Consider the following 20,046-nt stretch of genomic DNA (forward strand, 5'->3'; position numbering starts at 1 on the left):
TGTGGGCATCATTTAGTTGAAACAGGAAAGGTCCTTCCCTAAACTATTGACACAAAGTTGCTGGCACTCGACTGTCTAAAATACTGCTGTATGCTGTAGCATTAAGATTTTGCCCAAACCAGGAAAAACAGCCCAGATCCAAACGTACACAAAAGTGTGTGGATATGTGTGACAACGTACTGTACTTTTGCGATATAGCGCACCATACAAATAAAAGCAATCGTGCAACCTCATGTGGCCATTATGTACAGGTTTTTTCAGTGGTCATGGAATTTCAAGGTACTAAATTTCTCCCTACAGGTATTTGTGTGAACTCTTGCATTCAATGCAGGTTTAGATAATGGGTCAGGTTTTAAAAATAGTTTTTATGTTGTATTTTCCAAGTGAGAAATCCGCAGAGAAATAGGATTAGACTTGTTTTTATTTTGTGGTTGTTTCATATGTGAAAGTGAACTCAGTTTTTCATCCTATGTGGTATTAAAAGTAGCTTGTGAACTGTTCAGGACCACTTCCTGGAGCTTCTTACATTTTGTATTAAATAACCGTTCTTTGATTATACAGCAGTGACCCCACATGTAATCCCATATTTCCTTATTTTCATGTTTCACTCCCCATTTTACATATCTCCTCTCCACTTTCGTTCTCCTGCCCTCCCCTGTCTTCTTTTTGATTGTATCTGAACTTGTTTTCCCTTTTTGTACCTCATTGTGCTTTTGACAAACTTTACTATTTTTCTTAGTAGCCATGACACCAATCTGTGATTTCTGTTTGTTTATCCCAATCAGTTGATTTAAGTATGATGCTGATGATTGGCTATTGTGTGTATTGCAGAGGTTTAGCTGTTATTTAATCACACAGCATAAGAAAATCTGACAAAATAACCACCACACATCTGATAGGATACTTAACTCATTTTAGTGTTATGTCAACTCCTCTCAGCACCAATGTCTAAACCACTAAAAACAAATTGAAATATGAGTTTTAAGTAAGTTCCTATTGAATATTTGCTTACAAAGGAACAAAGATGCCTTTTGGGATCTGTGTCATGGGGAGAAAGGAACAGTTGAGGAAAGGCTGGAGGGATTGTTAGATAAAATAAACATAAAATAAACAAATAAATGCAACAGATGGGAGGAATGTAAACAGAGTCCTAGCAGGAAGCAGGGTAATAGATCACTGAACAGGGATCAGATATGAAGCCCTTTTACATGTGTCTCTGCTGTTGGACAGAGATCTCTTTTCCTGGGGCATTTAATGCAGTGAAAGACTCATAAAGATGGTTCACACTGTCATCTGTAACTTACACATTGACCATATGCGTTGTACATTGTAAGTGGAGCTGGAATTTCTGACTTTATCCTTACGATCTTACGTTGCAACCATCTAATAAAGAAACTCACCAAAAACACAACTTTTATTTGCACAAACAATGGAGGCTAAAGATCTCCATTTTTTTGTCATTAACTATTTTACTTACTTTTTTCAATTAGAAAATTACATAATGCAGGAAAATACCAAGCTATTGTCCATGTTTGAGACAGAATATTTACTAGGAATTGTCATCATGATTGTATGAGAAAAAGTTGGCACAAATATCTGATCTGATGTTGATGGTCAGTAATCAAAGTTTAGATTTGTTTACCTCCGCTTGGCTGTCAAACGAGCCGACTAAGTTGATTCATTCCTTCCTTAAATTGACTTTTTTTATTGATTTGACTGCAGTGTGGTTGCACCGTTATACTTGCAGAAATCAAACGCCTAAATGTTAATACAGCCATTATTAATGTTATTAGTTACATCCGCGTTTGCATCACAATACGTCTCAATACACTGGATGGAAATATAAATCTGTGTGTCATCGGTGTAAAAATGGAAATTTACATTCTATTAACAGTTGTGCCCCTGAACCCCCAAATGTTCTCCTATCTCATTGTTTTGAACCTAATTCAGTGAGTTTCAAAACAAAAACAATGACTTGGAAAGGAATTTGGGGGATTTGGGGACTTTATATCAGAGGGAGTAAATAAAGTTAATAAAACAGAAAAAAAGGTAATTGAAGATTTTATTCTGTCAAAATTGACTTGACTGAATTGGACTCTAGTGATTATTCTAGCATGGACTACAGCGCATGTCTCTTTGTGTAATGGTGTTTTATTTGTCAGCGTACATTCAAATGAACTCTCCAGAACCTGAGAAATGCATCACAGGATGACTTTTGTCATCAGTCTCGCATACCATGAGCACAATATGTGTCCTTCATTGTGTAATACAGTTATCTCAGCAGCGTTCACACCAATGAACTCACAGCTGGGGTTTCTTAAACTCTGGGTCAGTACATAAAATTGGTCATGTGCTTTACTCTGGTGGGTCTACACACAACAAGAAAACAGCACGTAGTCATGTGTTGCACAATGGCAATTTACTGTGAGAAATCCACTGCAAAGAATAAATTAATGCACAACATTAGTTGTTATACTTTTTTTTTTTATCTTTCCTAAATTTAATCTTGTGACAAATTCACAAATTCTCTTCATCTTTCTCTCTGTTTTTGTTTAGGTGAGCAATGGATTCTTCACCTGGGGAAGCAACCTGTCCACGCTGTCAGACATCAATATCCGCATCCCCACAGGTAGGACTAACCATTCCACCAGGCAATAAATCACTTATAGCCAAGCTTAGATTCAGTATTCCATCATAATTTTAATTAACATTTAGTAATACTACCTAATCCAGTAAAACTGCCATGAGATCCAGAGAATGTGATATAAATGAATGCAAATAATGCCTAAATGCAGTCCAGAAAAGAAAAAAAATTGTGAAAATGTTCTGTTGCTAATGTTGTAAGCAGATGTGAATAGCCTGTTAAAGTAGATTTGTTTCTGAATGCTGGTAATTGTGACACTGTAAATGTCCTACAGTCTGTAGTCCAGTCATCTTGGCTAATCTGAACTAACTGTTCAATTTAGGCCTAATTAGAGGTATAGGTACAGTTTAGATTAGATTAGACTTTTCTTTTTTTTTTTTTTTACAGTAGTTTATGAGCAAATTTAAAAAGTATTCAGTGTTAATGTTAACTTATGACTATGTGATACCTTTGATGCCAATGCTGTGTGAATCAAAATTTGCACAATAGCCAGAATGTAAAGAACATAATGAAATTACTGTTGAATTAAGAATAATGACAATAGTTGGATTAGAGCAGTAAACATAATCACTGCTCTGTCAGTGATCAATACCCAAACACATACAGGAACAAACTGTTATTTGTTCTGTTCAGACAACCATATGTTGTAATTTTAGAAGCACAATCAGCTGTTCTCTTCTGGTATTTCCCAAAAGTTAAGGACCTCCAGTAGAAAGACTCCCGCTGCCTATGAATTTGTTATGAGCAAATTCATAGGCATGTTCTCTGTAATATTTTTATTTCAGTTTTGAAAACTAGTTTTATAGGTTAGAAGTCACTGTGGATTTGGAGGTAATTTTCTTTATTTTATTACACACACTTGCATCTTCCCTTGTGTGTGTGTTTCTGTGCTTGTATCTCTGTGTGATTCACTCTTTCAGAGTAAGGACATTTTTCAAAGTGAGGACATTTTGGCTGGCCATGTCTTCAAGGGACTATTTTAGTGTTAGGCCTTGGGTTAAGAGTAGGTTAGAGTAAGAGTAGGGTTAGATTTCGGGTAAACTTTAGGCATGCAGTGCTGATGGTTAAATTTAGGGAATAAGGAAGGAGTGAACTCATAGGAGGGATAGAATTTCAAGTGTGTCAAGAGTGTATGTGTGTGTTCGGTTTTTAAGAACCAACATCAGGGCTCTGTTTAAGCTTAGCTTGTGTGTGTGACGTGGAAGAAGGACTTTTTTCACCTCAAAGTTTCCTTTTTTTATCAGAGATTAGTATGTAGCAGGATCACTCTGTAGCAGGATTACTCAACATCATCTGACCTGTGACCCCGCTTTTAGGTAGCAAAATTCTCACGACCCCAATGTGCATTTGTCAAGTTATCATGTGAATTTGAGTATGACATTGTTGTGTATTCTGTTTTCAAAAGCATACATGCAATATTTACAACTTACTCTATAATTAGACTGATGTTGATAGGTGTTCAGTTTGAGTGGGTCCCAGGGAAATTGAGTGGGTCCCCAATTAAATGTTAATAAACGCTCAGATAAGATCAGGATAAGCATTCTGATAAATGTGCGTTTTGAGAAGAGACTCAAAAGAAGACACTGACTCACTGACTTTTTGTCAAAATGTTGTTTACCTCGTGTTTGATGTTATATGGTTATATTCATGTTAGGTGTGTAACGGTACACAAAATTCCCAGTTCGGTGCGTACCTCGGTTTTAGGGTTTTAAATAACCTTCGTGTCATTTATTTTGAAAAAATGTAAACATTCAATAGTGGCTCATTGTCCATAATTCTTACTGTAACAGTTAAGGTACTCAAATACTGGCATATTGTCAATAAGAAAAAATAAATAACACACACACAAATAACAAACAAATAATAAGTAAGTAATAAATAAGTAATGCTCCAGCGTAAAACTCTGACCTGTTGATAATTCCTTAACTTGTGCTTGTTTATACAGAGCTGCACAACGGACTGATTAACATGCACATGTGAAGGCACATTGTAGCAGGGCACTTTCAAAGCATTTTGACCATTAAATCCTTAAATCCTGTATTCTCTACATGAGTACGGTCACATATCTGCAGAGAAACACTCTATGGCATTAGTTATTGCTTTGGCACGGTCCGAATCTGCAGTGAGAGGCTGCCTGAACGCTGTGGGGAGAACGACTGGCCCTTTTTATGTAGACACATTCAGGTGATGCTGTCGTAACTGACATGATTGAAGTTTTTCCACAGACTTCAGTTGAACAATGTCAGCATACAGTTTGAACTTTATCTGTGTCCATGTTCACTATAACTAACCGGGAAACCATAATAATAATAATAATAATAATAATAATAAACTTTATTTATCGAGCACTTATCAAAACAAAGTACAAAGTGCTTCACAGAGAGAGAAATAAAATACCACAGTGAATGATAAAATACATGAAGGGCAAAAATAAAATAAGAAATAATAACAATAAATTAAAAACCAATAAAATAAACAGACAGCTCAGATAAGATCAGGATACGCTTTCCGATAAAAGTGCGTATTAAGAAGAGACTTAAAAGAAGACACTGACTGGTTCAGAAAGAGACAGAAGACCCCTGCCTGGAGATCTCAAATTACGTGAAGGTTAATAAGGGATTAAAAGGTCTAAAATGTAATCTGGAGCCAGGTCATGAAGAGCCTTAAAAGTAACCAATAAGATCTTAAAATCAATCCTAAAACCAACAGGGAGCCAATGTAAAGAAGCTAAAACAGGTGTGATGTGATCTAGTTGGAATTATGTCAAGAGTGCTGGTGGATACTCTCATAAGAGACAGGATTTCTGTAATGCTCCCATGCAGTGGAGCAGCGATACTACATGAGCTTGACTAATTGGCTAACCAAGTTGACTAGTATGCTACAGCTGATACACAACAACTGGTGCACTGCCGAAACGTTCCGGGTAAAACTCGTGTTCTAAAAGCGAGTTGTTTTTTTTTGTTTCTTTCTATGATTTCAACACAGATTTGCTGTTCACAATGTAGCGTTATCAGGGGAAAAAATAGGGTGCATCCCCTGAACGTATCGATAGTGAGTTTACTGTGTCCTTTCGGATTTTAATGCGTCAGAGACGCAGGACGCGTACCTAGCAACATCACTGATTAGATTTTAAAATGAATTAAAATGTAGAATTTTCAAATTTGAATATGCTGTACTAGGCTTAGATATCTGCGACCCCATCTGCCTATCAAGTGACCCCACGTGGGATCACAACCAGAACGTTGGGAAACAATAACATTCTCGACCTTTTCTATGTGTTCAGGCCAGCTGACAATGATTGTGGGCCAGGTGGGTTGTGGGAAATCCTCCCTGCTGCTGGCCATGCTTGGCGAGATGCAGACCATCGATGGAAGAGTCTACTGGAGCAAGTAAGACATTAGAACAATGCTTAATAGAACACAGTCTCATATCATATGCAAGTAAAGTATACAATATACTAGTAAAGTGTATCTTTAAGGTTTGGGTAACTTTTATCCAGTTAAATTTCTAAGCTCTTTTGAAACTGTCTATTTTAAAAAGTATTGACATTTGCCATTTGCAGTTACATCCCTACGTCAAAATAAGTGGGAATACGCTGTGTACAACTACTGAGACACTTTCAACCCTTCTCTGAGACCATCTTGTACTGCTCAAAAAAATTGTCTGTAGCTATTCTAATCCAAGTTTACATTACTATATAATGTTGGCCAAGGCCTGTCCTTTTTCCTGAATATAAACATAAACACATTGCTTCTCCTGTTCAGTATTCCATTAAGCTATTTGTGTTTTCAGTGATCTTTTCATGTCTTTCTATTCTTCTTTGTACCATTTTGTCAATTCTGTTCTTTTTCTTTCTTTCAAATGTTACTATCAAGATCTCTACAGGTCCCTGCAAAATATATATATTTTCTTTAAATAAAGTTTTTAGCCAAGCAATAAAAGATTTCCAGTTGTAAATAAAAATAGAATAGAGTGAATGACAGACCATTACAGCATACAAATATTTTTTTTTTTTTTTTTTTTTTTTTTGGTGTTTACAAGAATACACTTTATTACGTGCATCACACATTTGATTACATACAGTACATCTTTTATATTTTGAAGTAACAGCTAGATAGAGGACAAAGCTTAGTAATAACTATATGTTATGATACTACTTAGATGTAAATTAATCTTGTTTGTGTACAGAGAGAAAGATTTGAGAGATACTGACAGGAACAAATTATTTGTCCATTAGTGTCAATGAGCAGTTTTCAGTATGATTTAATTTGCTGCTCTGATGGTTATAATGGGTTATTGAATGTATTAGCTTCCTCACAAAATACTTTTCATTTATAAAATGAATGATGGAAAACTCAGTCATGGTTACATTTCATGACATTTTAAAGCAATTATGTTCTCAGCTGAATGTAACTGCTGTTCAGTTCCCACATAATGTGTGGGGATATTGAATTATACTAAGGAGGCTTTTATTATGAAATTACCATATCAGTGTCATTATCGGTATCATTATTTTTTTTTTAACATTAGTCTGTTTCCGTGCCCACAGCCAATTTTACTGTCAAATTACCGACAGTCTCACACAACAGCACAACATGTTTGTTAGAGTCACTAAATCAATACTCTGGAGAATATTACCTTAGCAATAATGAGAAGATATGTCAATATGCTCTCAATGATTTCTCCTGAAGGTCATTTTATTCTGATGGAAAGCAATGAGCCATCTAAAATGACTGCTACTATCACTTTGAATCAGCATACAGTAATATCTACATTATTGAATTTGACTTATTAGTAGGCATTTATTTACCATGACATTGACTTGTCTTTTATGACAAGCCAACCTCTCTCTTCCTCCTACTTAACTGAAGTAAGATTCAGCTGTAACCATCATAGATGCTCCTCTTCAGTACCATTTTACCAACTTTTCTGTCAAATGATTTGGTCATTTTTATAGGACTTCTATGATGGTTTTCACTGGATCTTGTCTAACTAATAAAACAGACTTCTTATGATAACAATGAAGCATCTAAAATTACTTCTGCTGCCGGTTTTGATGAATAAAAAACCCTTTAGTTACCTGCATAACGCTGGTTCTCTGAGTAACATAAGTGAGTAATCCTAATACTCACTATGTCTCACTAAGGGGGCATATACAGTACCACCATCAAAACTTGTCGGTTACTTGCATAATCCTGGGTCCGTGAGTACCATAAGTAAGATGTCTCACTATGGGATTCACCCCCTTAGTGAGACAGCAAAAGCAGGACATTTTTAGTGTATTAAGATTACTTCTGCGTGAGAAATCTTTAGTAGAAATTCCCAGGTTCTGGTCATACAACCTTGGTTTGTGTTTTAGATGTTAGAGCAAGGAAAAACGTTTGTTTGACGCATATGAACATTCAACAGATGGGAATTAACCCATTTTCATGAAAATATTAGCTAATACAGTCATAGCTAATATTATGTTAATTATAAAGTTAACTAGCTACTTAGCAGATAGTGCAACTTAGTTTTCAATTTTAGGTTTACCCATTTACCTCAGCTTTTTTCATGCAAATTTTGAGGATTGAGAAGTTGTTACTGTAAAGGTAGTATACGGTGTTCTGATGTGTATGCCTTCTATTTGTGCATATAACTGCTTCTCAGAAACCTCTAGGCTAAGACATTTTGCCCAAGTTTCTTTCTTGGAATTCCAGCTTCTGTTGCATTTTTTTTTCTTACAGGAAGTTTAAATTTCTATCAGACAAATATATCAAAATTCTTAGATCACAATACCTGTAGATTATAGATGCACATCTGTATCATAAGAGAATCTGTAGCCTCCAGGGCTGCACACTAACCTTTGCAGTGTGTGTGTGTGTGTGTGTGTGTGTGTGTGTGTGTGTGTGTGTGTGTGTGTGTGTGTGTGTGTGTGTGTGTGTGTGTGTGTGTGTGTGTGCTTGATATCTCTTTACCTCCTGCCTTCTTGCCATGTCAGGCTCCCTGATTGTGAGATGGCCCACGAAGGGAACATAAGGTACTTTCTCTCTGGTCTCGTCTTTCTAAAAACATAATAATTTACACAAACTGTAGACATTCACATTTACTCTTTATCCATTTAGCTGATTTGTCTAATGTACAGTGATTTATATCATGTTTAACTAGCTTAAACCACCTGTATTGCCAGCTGTGAAATGCAGCATAGTAGCCCAGAACAGATGAAGAGGGTCAGAAACTGACATCAACAAATTCACCTGTGGTTCTCTACAACTACTGGTGAACTAAAAGCATTAAGTAGTGCGACAAAACATTCGTCATGCATCAGCACAAAATTTAGCTCAGTTTAGTTTCAGAACCTCAAACCATTTGCTGTAGTGACACTTTCTATCTGTCGAGGGCTTAATAGTCAACCAGACATTTTAATAGTCAGGAATACACCCGGACGTTTACACTAGTTCTGACGCATTGACCTGGTGGTCATTGTAGCCAGTAAGTGATGACAACATAGGCATCTACAGTATGTCATATATAGTTCACTAGCTACATATCTGTAATAATACTTTATGCAAACAAGCAAGCATGCATAGATATTTAAGAAAGAAGATACCTTAGGACTTACGCTACAATATACAGTGACCAGAAAGATAGAACCCCATTTGCGTCTGATAACAGCCGCTACATTTTGGCAGTGACTGGATGGATGCAGCATTTAATTTCATCCTAATGTCCCAGTGTTCATCTACCAAAGGCTGATTCCCAACCAGCAAACATGAGAGGATGAGGTGTTCAACCCAGGTTAGCACTGATTTGGTGATCTGCTGCTCAAAACTTGACTAAATCTGATTAAAAGTATTTTAGACATCTGGGTTAAGTGTTGTCTCACCAGCATTTCAGTGACTCTATTTCAAAGTGTAGTCGGGACCTACTTTATACTTAAATATAGTTATTTAAATACTGTTGAAACAACAAATATATGTAACGTTGAAAAACCTGGACGTCAAGATGTCTTTTGACCTGCAAATCACCAAGTCAACGCGTACTAGGACTCCAAAGGCAATTGAAAAGACAGATCCCACTTCTTCTGTAAGGGCAGGGTTGATATTTTTCTGGTCACTGAAAGAATCATTTGCCAGAAGCTCCCAGAGCTGCTCACCATAGACACATACTGTATGTTTGTAATTTCAACTAAAATATACAGGTTAGGTGTTATCTCCAAAGTCTATAGGATCTCATTCTGTAAAGGCCGACTGAATATACTTAATCCTTTAACCCAGGGCATAGTTATCACACACACACACACACCCTCATGCTCATAAAATATGAGACATTGTCAAAGAAGCCACAAAACCTAATTATCACAGACAGACAATGACTGCATCACTTACATGGCTCTTCTTTTTTGGGTGGGAAGGTTAATTCGATTAAGAGGCAGGCTAACATCATGTCTTCATTATCTGGAGTTTGGCATTAAAACAGTCTGTCCCCATTTTTTTTCTTTCTGTCTTTCTTCCTCCCTCTGTTTTCTCTTTTTCTCTGTTTCCTGTGTCTCTTTAAACAGAAAAGAAGTTTGTCACTCTTAGCTGTCTCTCTCTCTCTCTCTCTCTCTCTCTCGCCGTTTGCCCTCTTGTCTTTTATTGCATATTTCCACTCACAGACACAAATATACACACAGTTGTTTGCAGTAGGCTCATTCTAACACAATGACATGACTTTGACAGTTGGTCAGAGACAGAGGAGACTGACGAAGACATCAGGAGGTATACGTTCTTCCTGCCTCCTGCTTCCTGTTTCAGAAGTGAACCTTTGACCCCTCATTCACCTCTCCTTGTTTTGCTCTCATCTGATTTAACTCCATTTTTCATCTTTACTCTATCTCTCTCAGGAGAAAGTACTGTTTTCCACTGCATTTGAAATCATTTCTTGCAGTATATCAGGCTGTGTTGTTCGTGGACACATACATATGGGCTGCATCTGTTTTTATTAGTTTATTAGTTGTTTCCATATTCATACATTTTATGTGCAGTATACTGCATTGTTATATTACAGTCTTAAGTTTTTCTGATCTTTTTTATTATACATAGTGTTTTTTTTTACCTTTTTTAATAGATTTTTTAGCTTTATGATGATGATAATATGTATATGTATATATTTATATGTAATATAATAAACTTTATTTATATAGCACCTTTCATACACAAAATGCAGCTCAGAGTGCTTTACAAAACAAAAAAGAAAAGAGCAGACAATTTAAGCAACAGTTAAAATCTAAAAATAACAAATAACAGTAAAACAAACATTTTTTTAGACATGACTTTATACAGAATGTTTGTTTAGCTATGGATTTGTAAGCATTTTAATTTTTTTCTAACTCTGTTCTGCTTCACAGTCACACCTTGAAGCTGCAAAGTTCAACTAGTCTTAGTATTTTGGTCACTGAGAAACTCCAGTTTGAGTTTGAGTCAAAGATCTACTCTTCAAAGTCCTGCTTGTGTAATTTTTCTGCTAATGTTATGTTAATATGTGTGTGTTCAGGAACAATTTCATCAGCCTTTAGAGTGTACTATCTCCTGCACATCGAGTTGCTTTTCGCCCATTGAGTTGATCATTTGTTTTGTGCCATCTGATCCTGGTGTGGTTTGTGCTTTTAATGCTGGGAGTCATTGCCCTAACTCTCTGATAGAGATATTTTATTTATGCACACTCAGTACATGTTCACAGTTAGGCCTTTAAGTTAGTTCCTTTAATCATTCATGACCCCTCACATAAGTGCTTTCATTCTTTAAGGCTTTAATACATTTGGCAAATTTGTATAGCACATTTCAACAACGAGGTAATTCAAAGTGCTTTACATAAAACTTAAAATCAACATAGGGCAATATAAAAAGACATTTAAAAACACTTGAGTAAAAGTTACAGTGCAGTGCAGTGCAAAGCGAAAAGTCTTCAGGCTTGATTTAAAAGAACTGAGAGTTGCAGCAGACCTACAGTTTTCTGGGAGTTTGTTCCAGATATATGATGCATAAAAGCTGAACGCTGCTTCTCCATGTTTAGTTTTGAGTCTGGGGGCTGAAAGCAGACCTGTCCCAGGCGACCTGAGAGGTCTGGATGGTTCATAACGTAGCAGAAGATCAGAAATGTACTTTGGCCCTAAACCATTCAGCGCTTTATAAACCAACAGCAGAAATGAATTCTTTGACAGACAGGAAGCCAGTGTAAAGACCTCAGAACTGGGATATTTGAGACAATACAGTTGTAATTGAGTTTATGCTTTGTATTGTATGCTCCACATTCGTATTACATATTTCTGTATGTTTGTAATAGCTCAAAAAACATACAACAATCCTTTAATGATAATGTTAACTAGTTGTATGACATGTTTCTTATGTAAGTGACAATGGATCAGACAAGTCATTCTGGATTAAAGGGAAATGTCCTTGTCAAATGTCAATATGTTCTAACAGAATACAAAATATATAAAGTTTGCATAACGATCAAATTTTACATATTAGAATACTTTCAGAGGCAAAATTTCAAACACTGTCACTACCAAACTATTTTATTGATGCTATCTTGAATTATTCTCTGTTTTTGAGTGGTGGAGCTAGAAATCTGAACAGGGCCGCTCTCAGATCAGACTCCCAGCAAAGTGCTACAGTTGTTGTTGTTGTCCGTGTTGATGTTTTTATTTCTGTTTCTGTTGCTGTAGCTGATGTTATTGTTGATTTTGTTGTTGCTGTTGTTGATAATTTGCAGCTCATCATTAACCTGATCCATGATTCATCTTTTTCTCTCATATCTGACAAAATATTTTTCATTTTTTGCGGTGGAGTTTGACAGCTTCCAAAACATAATCCTCCCTCTCATCCTCCTTTTTTATGTTTGGGTGTTGCATTTATAAAGCTGGTTAGAACCGGAGTACTGATCTGATATTAGCTTTACTAAACAGTTTATAGGCAAAATTTTCAGCAATACTAATAAAGCAAGAGAAGTAAGTAGTAATCATGAGCAGAAATTGCAATTGGGATTTGTAAAAGGTATAGTGTGACTGAAATATTTAGGGATGGGGATGATGGGTGGAAATGCTGAAAGGTAAAATAGATGTGGTGAAAACATATTAAAGGTATTCACTTGGGTAAAGAGCACACAGATACAACACATAAAAATTGCTAACAATAATATAGATCGCCAGTTTAACAAAATATATGTGGTGGTAGACAGTAGGTGATTTGTTAATTTTTAACGGGGGACGGGTTTCCTGGTTCGCTTCATTCACCTGCGACTAGCGAACCAACTCATGAAGACCCCGCCACCCCCTCCATGGGGCCATAGATTCTAACTTGCACAAACCTCAGTCCGATAAAGGATCAATGAGTGAGCAGACTAGACTAATATATAGACTAAACAACCCCTCTGCCCCTGCACTCTCTCCGCTACTAGGGGATGGCAGGTTAACAAGGGGGATGCATTTTGGTCATTTTGCTAACAAGGGGGATGGGATCCCCCTTCATCCTCCCCATTTTCTAGAAACAATTATTCTTTGTAACTTCAGCATGCAGTGTCTTGATATCTCATTCTAATCTTGTTATCCTATTTGAAACTTGTTTAATGAATGCCTTATCTAGTAGATCTTATGAAAAATAAATGCTAATTATGTATTTACAAAAAGGATGAATTGTGAACACCTGAAATTAAACCTACGTTTCATAATTAAAGGATTATTCAAATTTCAATAAAGAAAGCATATTTATTAAATGAGCTACCTTAAACAAAGTTAATATCACTGGAAGGAATCATCTGTAATGATCATGAAACTGACCAGTGACAGCAGACCAGTACTCCTGCTCTTTAAAGCTTTATGAATACAGGACTTGTAGTTCTTACCTGTCTGTTTGCCTCTGTTTCCCATGATGCACCCAGCAAGAACAGATACTCTGTGGCCTACGCTACCCAGAAGTCCTGGCTGCTCAATGCGACAGTGGAGGAAAACATTACCTTTGGCAGCCATTTCAATAAACAGAGGTGAATACCCCACAGAACACAATTTCAGGAGTGCTTTTGTATTCATTTATTTGCTGTTTGGCTTGTTTTATCACTTTGTAATGTGGAAGTGAGTAAAAATTCTAAGTATTACCGCTGCAGTTTCAAGAAACTCCCCTTCCAAGCTAGTTTACAATGTCAACCTGTACCTCCTCCTACAGGATTGTAGGTTGGTTCTGTAGGGTGATAGGGTGGTAGGGTGGTAGGAAGACACTGAGACCTTTTCTGATCTGAAGTTCATCTGTGATGATGGTGTTTATGTTGTGTTTTTCAGGTACAAGACAGTGATTGACGCCTGCTCTCTTCAGCCAGACATTGACCTGCTCCCTTTTGGAGACCAAACTGAGATTGGAGAGCGGGTATGCACATGTTTAATTTATTGCCAAATAGATATTTATGATTATTTATCATTATTACATGGTTAGGGTTAATACATTAATTTGCAGTATCTTTTAGATCAACCCTGAGGTGTTAGTGTCTTTGAATATTCTGCAAAGAAGGGATCTTTCATTGACATTTTGACTTCTTTTTGGTACTGAAACTACTGTTTCTCATCATGTGTTGCTGTGATTCAGGGCATCAACCTGAGTGGAGGTCAGAGACAGAGAATCTGTGTGGCCAGAGCTCTCTATCAGAACACCAACATCGTCTTCTTGGTGAGCTAAACCTAAACCTTAAACATGTACAATGGATTGGAGATACTGGTGGCTTTCTCTCGCTAATGTGTGTGCAATAACACATATTCTGTTTTTTCATTTCACATTCGAAGGAAGGAGTCTTCAGTAATAATAAGAGTGTTTATATTGAGGGCAATTTTCTGATATCTATCACCCATTAATTATACACAGTGTATATACATTTTTATGTAAAATACTTTCTGTATTACTCCAGTTTTGTTGTGTGTAGCTGAATTAGATGAATGTACACCAGAAAGTAATGCCCTCTCTTTACTGGATTAGTTTCAGTCATATCCTAACCCTACATTTCTTTATGATTGATTGTATGATACAACACATAGTACATGTAGGCCTTTGGGATGAGGAGGTGTCCGTTTCTCTCTCCGCTGTGCTGTCATGTGTTTATCTTTCCGAGTAGTTGCATAATTTCCTGTTGCCATCGCAAGCTTTAATTGGTTATCAAGCATACATTCCACATTAAAAGCTATCAGTGGCATTCTTTTATACACTCATCACTCTTTGTAATGTCTACAGTGGTAAAAAATAAAGTGTCATTTGTAAAAACTGTAATGTATAATAAGGAGGGGATGTTTTCTTTAATTAACATTATTTCACTATGAAAGTGCAGCTGCTTGGACTTTTCATATCTGATCTCTAGATTGAAATATGCGTCGTCATACATACTCATCAAAAAAGACATCAAATAATCATAACCAGAGCTCCATTACCACACTATAGCACACATTCTCTATAGCACCAACCCACCCAGCAAGATAGACGCTAATGGAACAAACCAGAGATTTATGTGTTCACGAGTAAGTCAACATCATAGGATCAAGTAAGCATTTAGAGGGAATAAAATGATCCCAGTGATAAACAGAGGAGGTAACAGGATATTTTTTACTTAATAGTCAGGGTTCACTTCATGGCCCTGGTGGAAACGTCCATGGATTTTCTCTGATTTTCTAGATTTAAAAATGTTGTTCCTCCACTTTTTAAAATAAAACTGCCTGATTTTTTTTATTCCTGCTGACCTGTAAACCATCTAGTATAATGAGTATGTACAAAACCTGTTAAATACATTTTACAATATTTCTGCACAGTGACAAATGTGTCCCTAAAGGTTCCTGACATCCCTAAAAAATCTGAAGAAGAGTTTACAGTTTGCTCTTGATGGTCCTGGCAGTTAAGTAACAATTAACATTGACCCCAGAAAAAGTAGCTGTAGCAACAAATGGGGATCCAAATGGACAACAAAAAATAGACAATGTCTTGATCAACTTCCAAGTTGTCATCATCATTTGAAGATTAACCTGTTGGTTACTGTCAGGAGTTCACCTCACATTTTTGGTAATAGTCCAGGAATTTAGTAACTAGTGGAAAATCTGGCAGTGTTCAGGACAACAACAACACAAAAAGAGATCATTGCGTTGCAATAAAGGTTTGGCATTTTTGAGAGTTTGAACAACATTTTCAATCACACATTCTTTATCTTTGCGAGGATCTATCCCAGCTTAGTCCAAAATTGTGGTGGGGTTGATTCAAAGTAAGTTGAATCAAAACCCTCAGTATGATAACACACATATACCTGTACATCACCACTTACACAGGATTCACCTTATGAGTGGTCATTTCTGTAACTCAATGGAATAATTCAGAGAGATGCATTTCAGACTGAGAAAATCAGTTTTTTCTGTCACGAATCCTCTGTTGTTGTTTTTTTTACAGGATGACTTATTATAATTGTTGTACACCTGCATGATTCACCCCCTGAAACTTGCCTTATTTCTTGTCTCCCTTATATCCCTCTATGTCTTGTGTCTCACAGGACGATCCCTTCTCAGCGCTGGACATCCACCTCAGTGATCACCTGATGCAGGAAGGAATCCTCAAGTTTCTGCAGGATGATAAACGGACTGTAGTCCTGGTCACCCATAAACTGCAGTATCTCATCCATGCAGACTGGGTAAGAATCCTAAACTGAACAATACCCAAAATAAATTACTATATTACTCTATGGAACATATACAGTAGTTTAAATACATTCAGTATGCAATATTTATTTCAGTTTTAATGTTTTGTGTGTGTTTTCTGTGTCTTGTTCAGATCATAGCAATGAAGGACGGCTCTGTGCTGAGAGAGGGAACTCTGAAGGACATTCAGACTCATGATGTTGAGCTTTATGATCACTGGAAGACCCTGATGAACAGGCAAGACCAGGAGCTGGAGAAGGTAGTGTGACGTGGTTTCAATTTAGGATACAAATAACAGCATCTCCACCAAATCTGTACTGTAGACAACCAACATTACCCACATATAAACACCAGCAGTTTCCATTTACATCCAAGCTCCGACCCATGTTTTAACCACACAGTACTAGTCTATTCAATGACGCAAACAGCCTGGCAGTAAAAGCTTTATTCTGTTTCTAATGTAATGTTTCTATTGTAATCCACTGTGTCTCTGTATGTAGGACATACAGCAGGACAGTCAAACGACACTAGAGAGGAAAACACTGAGGAGAGCTTTCTACTCCAGAGAGGCCAAGAACCAGATAGACGATGAGGACGAAGGTAATGGATTCCCCCACTTTTTTAAAGTCAATCCTTGAGGCTAACAAACTCTTCATTTTAGTCATCGGTTGTTAATTTTTCCACCTCATATACAAAAGACATGAAATCAGAAATAACTGAGAAGATAAAACCTGAAATGTAAATGTTGGATCTGGCAGAAAGGGTCCAGAGGGAACCACTGGTACATTAGGTCCTTTTTCATGATTTGACTTTTTTTTTTTTTGCCTTCATTACAAAGGATTAAATGAAAGGATTCAAGGCTTTATAATTCGGTGGTGGTTAATGCCACTTCAGACCCTGGGCTCCTTTTTACAGCATCTCATTTTTTATCTTGCTTTTTAGTAGTTGGTAGATCATATGTCATATCTATTACCTGATCTTCATCCTACCAGAGGAAGAAGAAGAGGAGGAAGATGATGACAACATGTCCACAACCACTAACAGGAGATCTAAGATCCCATGGAAGGTAATCCATCTGTACAGCTTCACACATCTTTTTGGCACATATAGAACTGTTCTAAGTTAGTTGAAATAAGTTGAACTCTTATTGGAATCATCATTCGATATAACAAAGGAAACTACTAGCTCTTCAGTTACTTACCTAGCTAGTTAACTTAGTAGCAAGACTAATATCAGGTACCCATGTTATGTCTTGAATTTGCTTGTTTGTTTGTTTTTAACAAAACGCCAGAAGAAATTCAAATGATAAAGGATAAACAATGGGAAAAGCAAGCACACTGATTAATCAACTAATCAGCAATACCAATGACATTACTTCTGTATCCAGAACAGCAAAACTTTGAATCTGCCATTCATCCATCTGTTGTAATGACTGCTCCTTCATCTCCTCAGGTATGCTGGTGTTACATGTCTTCTGGTGGGTTCTTCATGGTCTTCCTGATGGTGTCCTCTAAACTTCTCAAACACTCTGTCATTGTTGCCATTGACTACTGGTTGGCTATCTGGACTTCCTCCAAATCCAATCAGAGCGCTGGAGCAGGAACAGACGGGTCTAATGGAACCAGCTTGGCTGACAGAGCCGGCAGCAACACCACACTGCCCACGCCTGGTAGTCCGGAGGCTGAGGTATAATATTTCTGACAAGGGTTTTTTTTAGTGTTTAGGCCAATATTTGTAGATTGAATATACTTAGTTTTTTTGTGGAATTTTAATGGGTTAATTAAAAAAAAAAGGATTCCAAGAGGAATCAATTTACATACATTACCTGCTCTAAACATTTCTACATGGGTACTCACCCAAAATAGGCAAAACAGAGTTGCATTATATTCTACATATTGTAAAATTAAAAGATACTTAAAACATAATTATCTACATTTTATTACTATCCTGTTGTGTCACCTATTGAACTATTAAGTTCAAATATTATTGATCCCTTTTGCAAAATTGGATATAAAGCAAAAAAACCCAGCAAAGAAACATATAAATAGTATTGAAAATGGGAAACATAAATGACAATTCCAACACCCTATGAGCAACTGAATAAATACATTTGCATGAGTATAAATTAAGCTCTTCTTTCAAAGACATTACTATTTTCCCTTTATTTAGCAATAATTACTTCTTCTTTTTTCAGGAAGCTTCTTGGCAATTAATAGGAAATGATTAGGAAATTACAGACCTGTAAATTTAAGCGTTACACTATTGAAATATATACAAAGACAAATATTTGACAAGTACAAAGTAATAATCAGATTTTAAACAATTAATGATATATAGATGTGCATTCCTGAAACATTGTTCTTGTTTTTACATGGTGTGTTTTTTTGACTGTGTGTGTGACCCCCAGAACGATGACTACTATCTGCCAGTGTTTATCATCCTGTGTGCGGCTGGAATAACGTTATGCCTCATCACCTCTCTCACTGTGGAGTTTCTGGGTCTTTCTGCAGCCACCAACCTGCACCACAACCTGCTCAACAAGATCATCCACGCTCCCATCAGGTACACAAACACACACAACTGTAACAAGTCCAGACTTAAAGTGCAAAAGTAGCTAGGAGCTCTGCATTTGATCACATTTATGTTTTGCTAAAACTTGTCAGAAGCTGCTTTTGCATTTTCACAAATGCTGAATCTGCCTGCTGTCACTTTAATTAAAATTGGTCAAGAGCACCACAAAAGATACAACAGTGATTTGCAAATAATTATGAATTCTAGAAGACCTCAGGATTTTTATGTCTCATTGGGCAGCTGTTCATCTTCCTCTATGTATTCACTCATTTGTTTTAGTTCCTGATAGTCTGATTGGCTCAGTATCAATAGTATGTTTGGTGCAGTACCTGCACAATATGGATTAGGTTTTTTAATACATTTAAATTTCTGACATAGGTAGACTTGACTTTAAAAAGGGATCAAAGACAGGAAAATAGCACTTCACACGAGTCCTGTCTCCTCTAAGCGATTGCTTTTACTGCTTTAGTAAGTAACCACAGTGAGCTAAGTACAAAAGCTCAGTGTGGTCTCTCTCTGTCTGTCTCGCCTCCTTTCATTTTTGGGGGGAGGAAAGATCAGAAAGTGGGTAACATAACCTTTGTTGCTGGGAAAACAAAGTGTGCTTTAGGTATTATTTGATGCATTTACTACCTCTCTCCTCAGGTTCTTTGACATCACTCCCCTGGGGCAGATCCTCAACAGATTCTCTGCTGATACCAACATTATAGACCAGGTAAGTAGATGATTTCAGGATCATTAGCGTGACAGGCTGTGGAACAGAGATCTGTGACACTGTGTAGAGGACTACCCACATTATTGTCTTATTTTGTTGTTGCACAGAAAAGTCAACATATTATAAATATTTCCTACATATTTGCATCGGTGTAGTTTTTATACTGTTATCTGTTAACTGAACGAAGAGCTCAAACATCAACCAAATCTGAATTCACTCTCACTTCATTGTCTCTTTTTCTCTCAGCACATTCCTCCAACACTAGAGTCTTTGACGAGATCCACGTTGCTCTGTTTGTCAGCCATCGGGGTCATATCCTCCATCACTCCAGCTTTTCTGATCGCCTTGATCCCCCTGGCAGTGGCCTTCTACTTCATCCAGAAGTACTTCCGGGTGGCCTCCAAGTGAGTCCACAGTGTATTTGTTGTAGATAGAGTGAATTATTTT

The 20,046-nt window shown here is 36.9% G+C and overlaps 1 protein-coding gene across 13 annotated transcripts in view; it reads left to right on the forward strand.

Moving 5' to 3' along the window:
- abcc9 (ATP-binding cassette, sub-family C (CFTR/MRP), member 9) overlaps nt 1-20,046 on the forward strand; it is a 69,436-nt gene that overhangs the window by 25,565 nt on the left and 23,825 nt on the right. For 7 of the 13 annotated variants that reach the window (XR_006376829.1, XR_006376830.1, XM_044186095.1 and 4 more), the window contains 15 exons: nt 2,557-2,629; nt 5,928-6,033; nt 8,625-8,663; nt 10,345-10,383; nt 13,544-13,645; nt 13,938-14,022; nt 14,239-14,319; nt 16,169-16,306; nt 16,447-16,572; nt 16,814-16,913; nt 17,306-17,379; nt 17,766-17,999; nt 18,721-18,875; nt 19,530-19,599; nt 19,846-20,003. Coding sequence is in view for 10 of the 13 variants with exons in the window: in XM_044186095.1 (XP_044042030.1) it covers nt 2,557-2,629; nt 5,928-6,033; nt 8,625-8,663; nt 10,345-10,383; nt 13,544-13,645; nt 13,938-14,022; nt 14,239-14,319; nt 16,169-16,306; nt 16,447-16,572; nt 16,814-16,913; nt 17,306-17,379; nt 17,766-17,999; nt 18,721-18,875; nt 19,530-19,599; nt 19,846-20,003 (1,580 nt within the window). In the remaining 3 variants the exon portion in view is untranslated. The remainder of the gene's footprint in view (nt 1-2,556; nt 2,630-5,927; nt 6,034-8,624; nt 8,664-10,344; nt 10,384-13,543; nt 13,646-13,937; nt 14,023-14,238; nt 14,320-16,168; nt 16,307-16,446; nt 16,573-16,813; nt 16,914-17,305; nt 17,380-17,765; nt 18,000-18,720; nt 18,876-19,529; nt 19,600-19,845; nt 20,004-20,046) is intronic. The other 6 variants (XR_006376831.1, XM_044186102.1, XM_044186104.1 and 3 more) reach the window with 3 other exon arrangements.

The sequence above is a fragment of the Siniperca chuatsi genome, linkage group LG23 (genome assembly GCF_020085105.1).
Source record: "Siniperca chuatsi isolate FFG_IHB_CAS linkage group LG23, ASM2008510v1, whole genome shotgun sequence".
Classification (NCBI taxonomy): Eukaryota; Metazoa; Chordata; class Actinopteri; order Centrarchiformes; family Sinipercidae; genus Siniperca; species Siniperca chuatsi.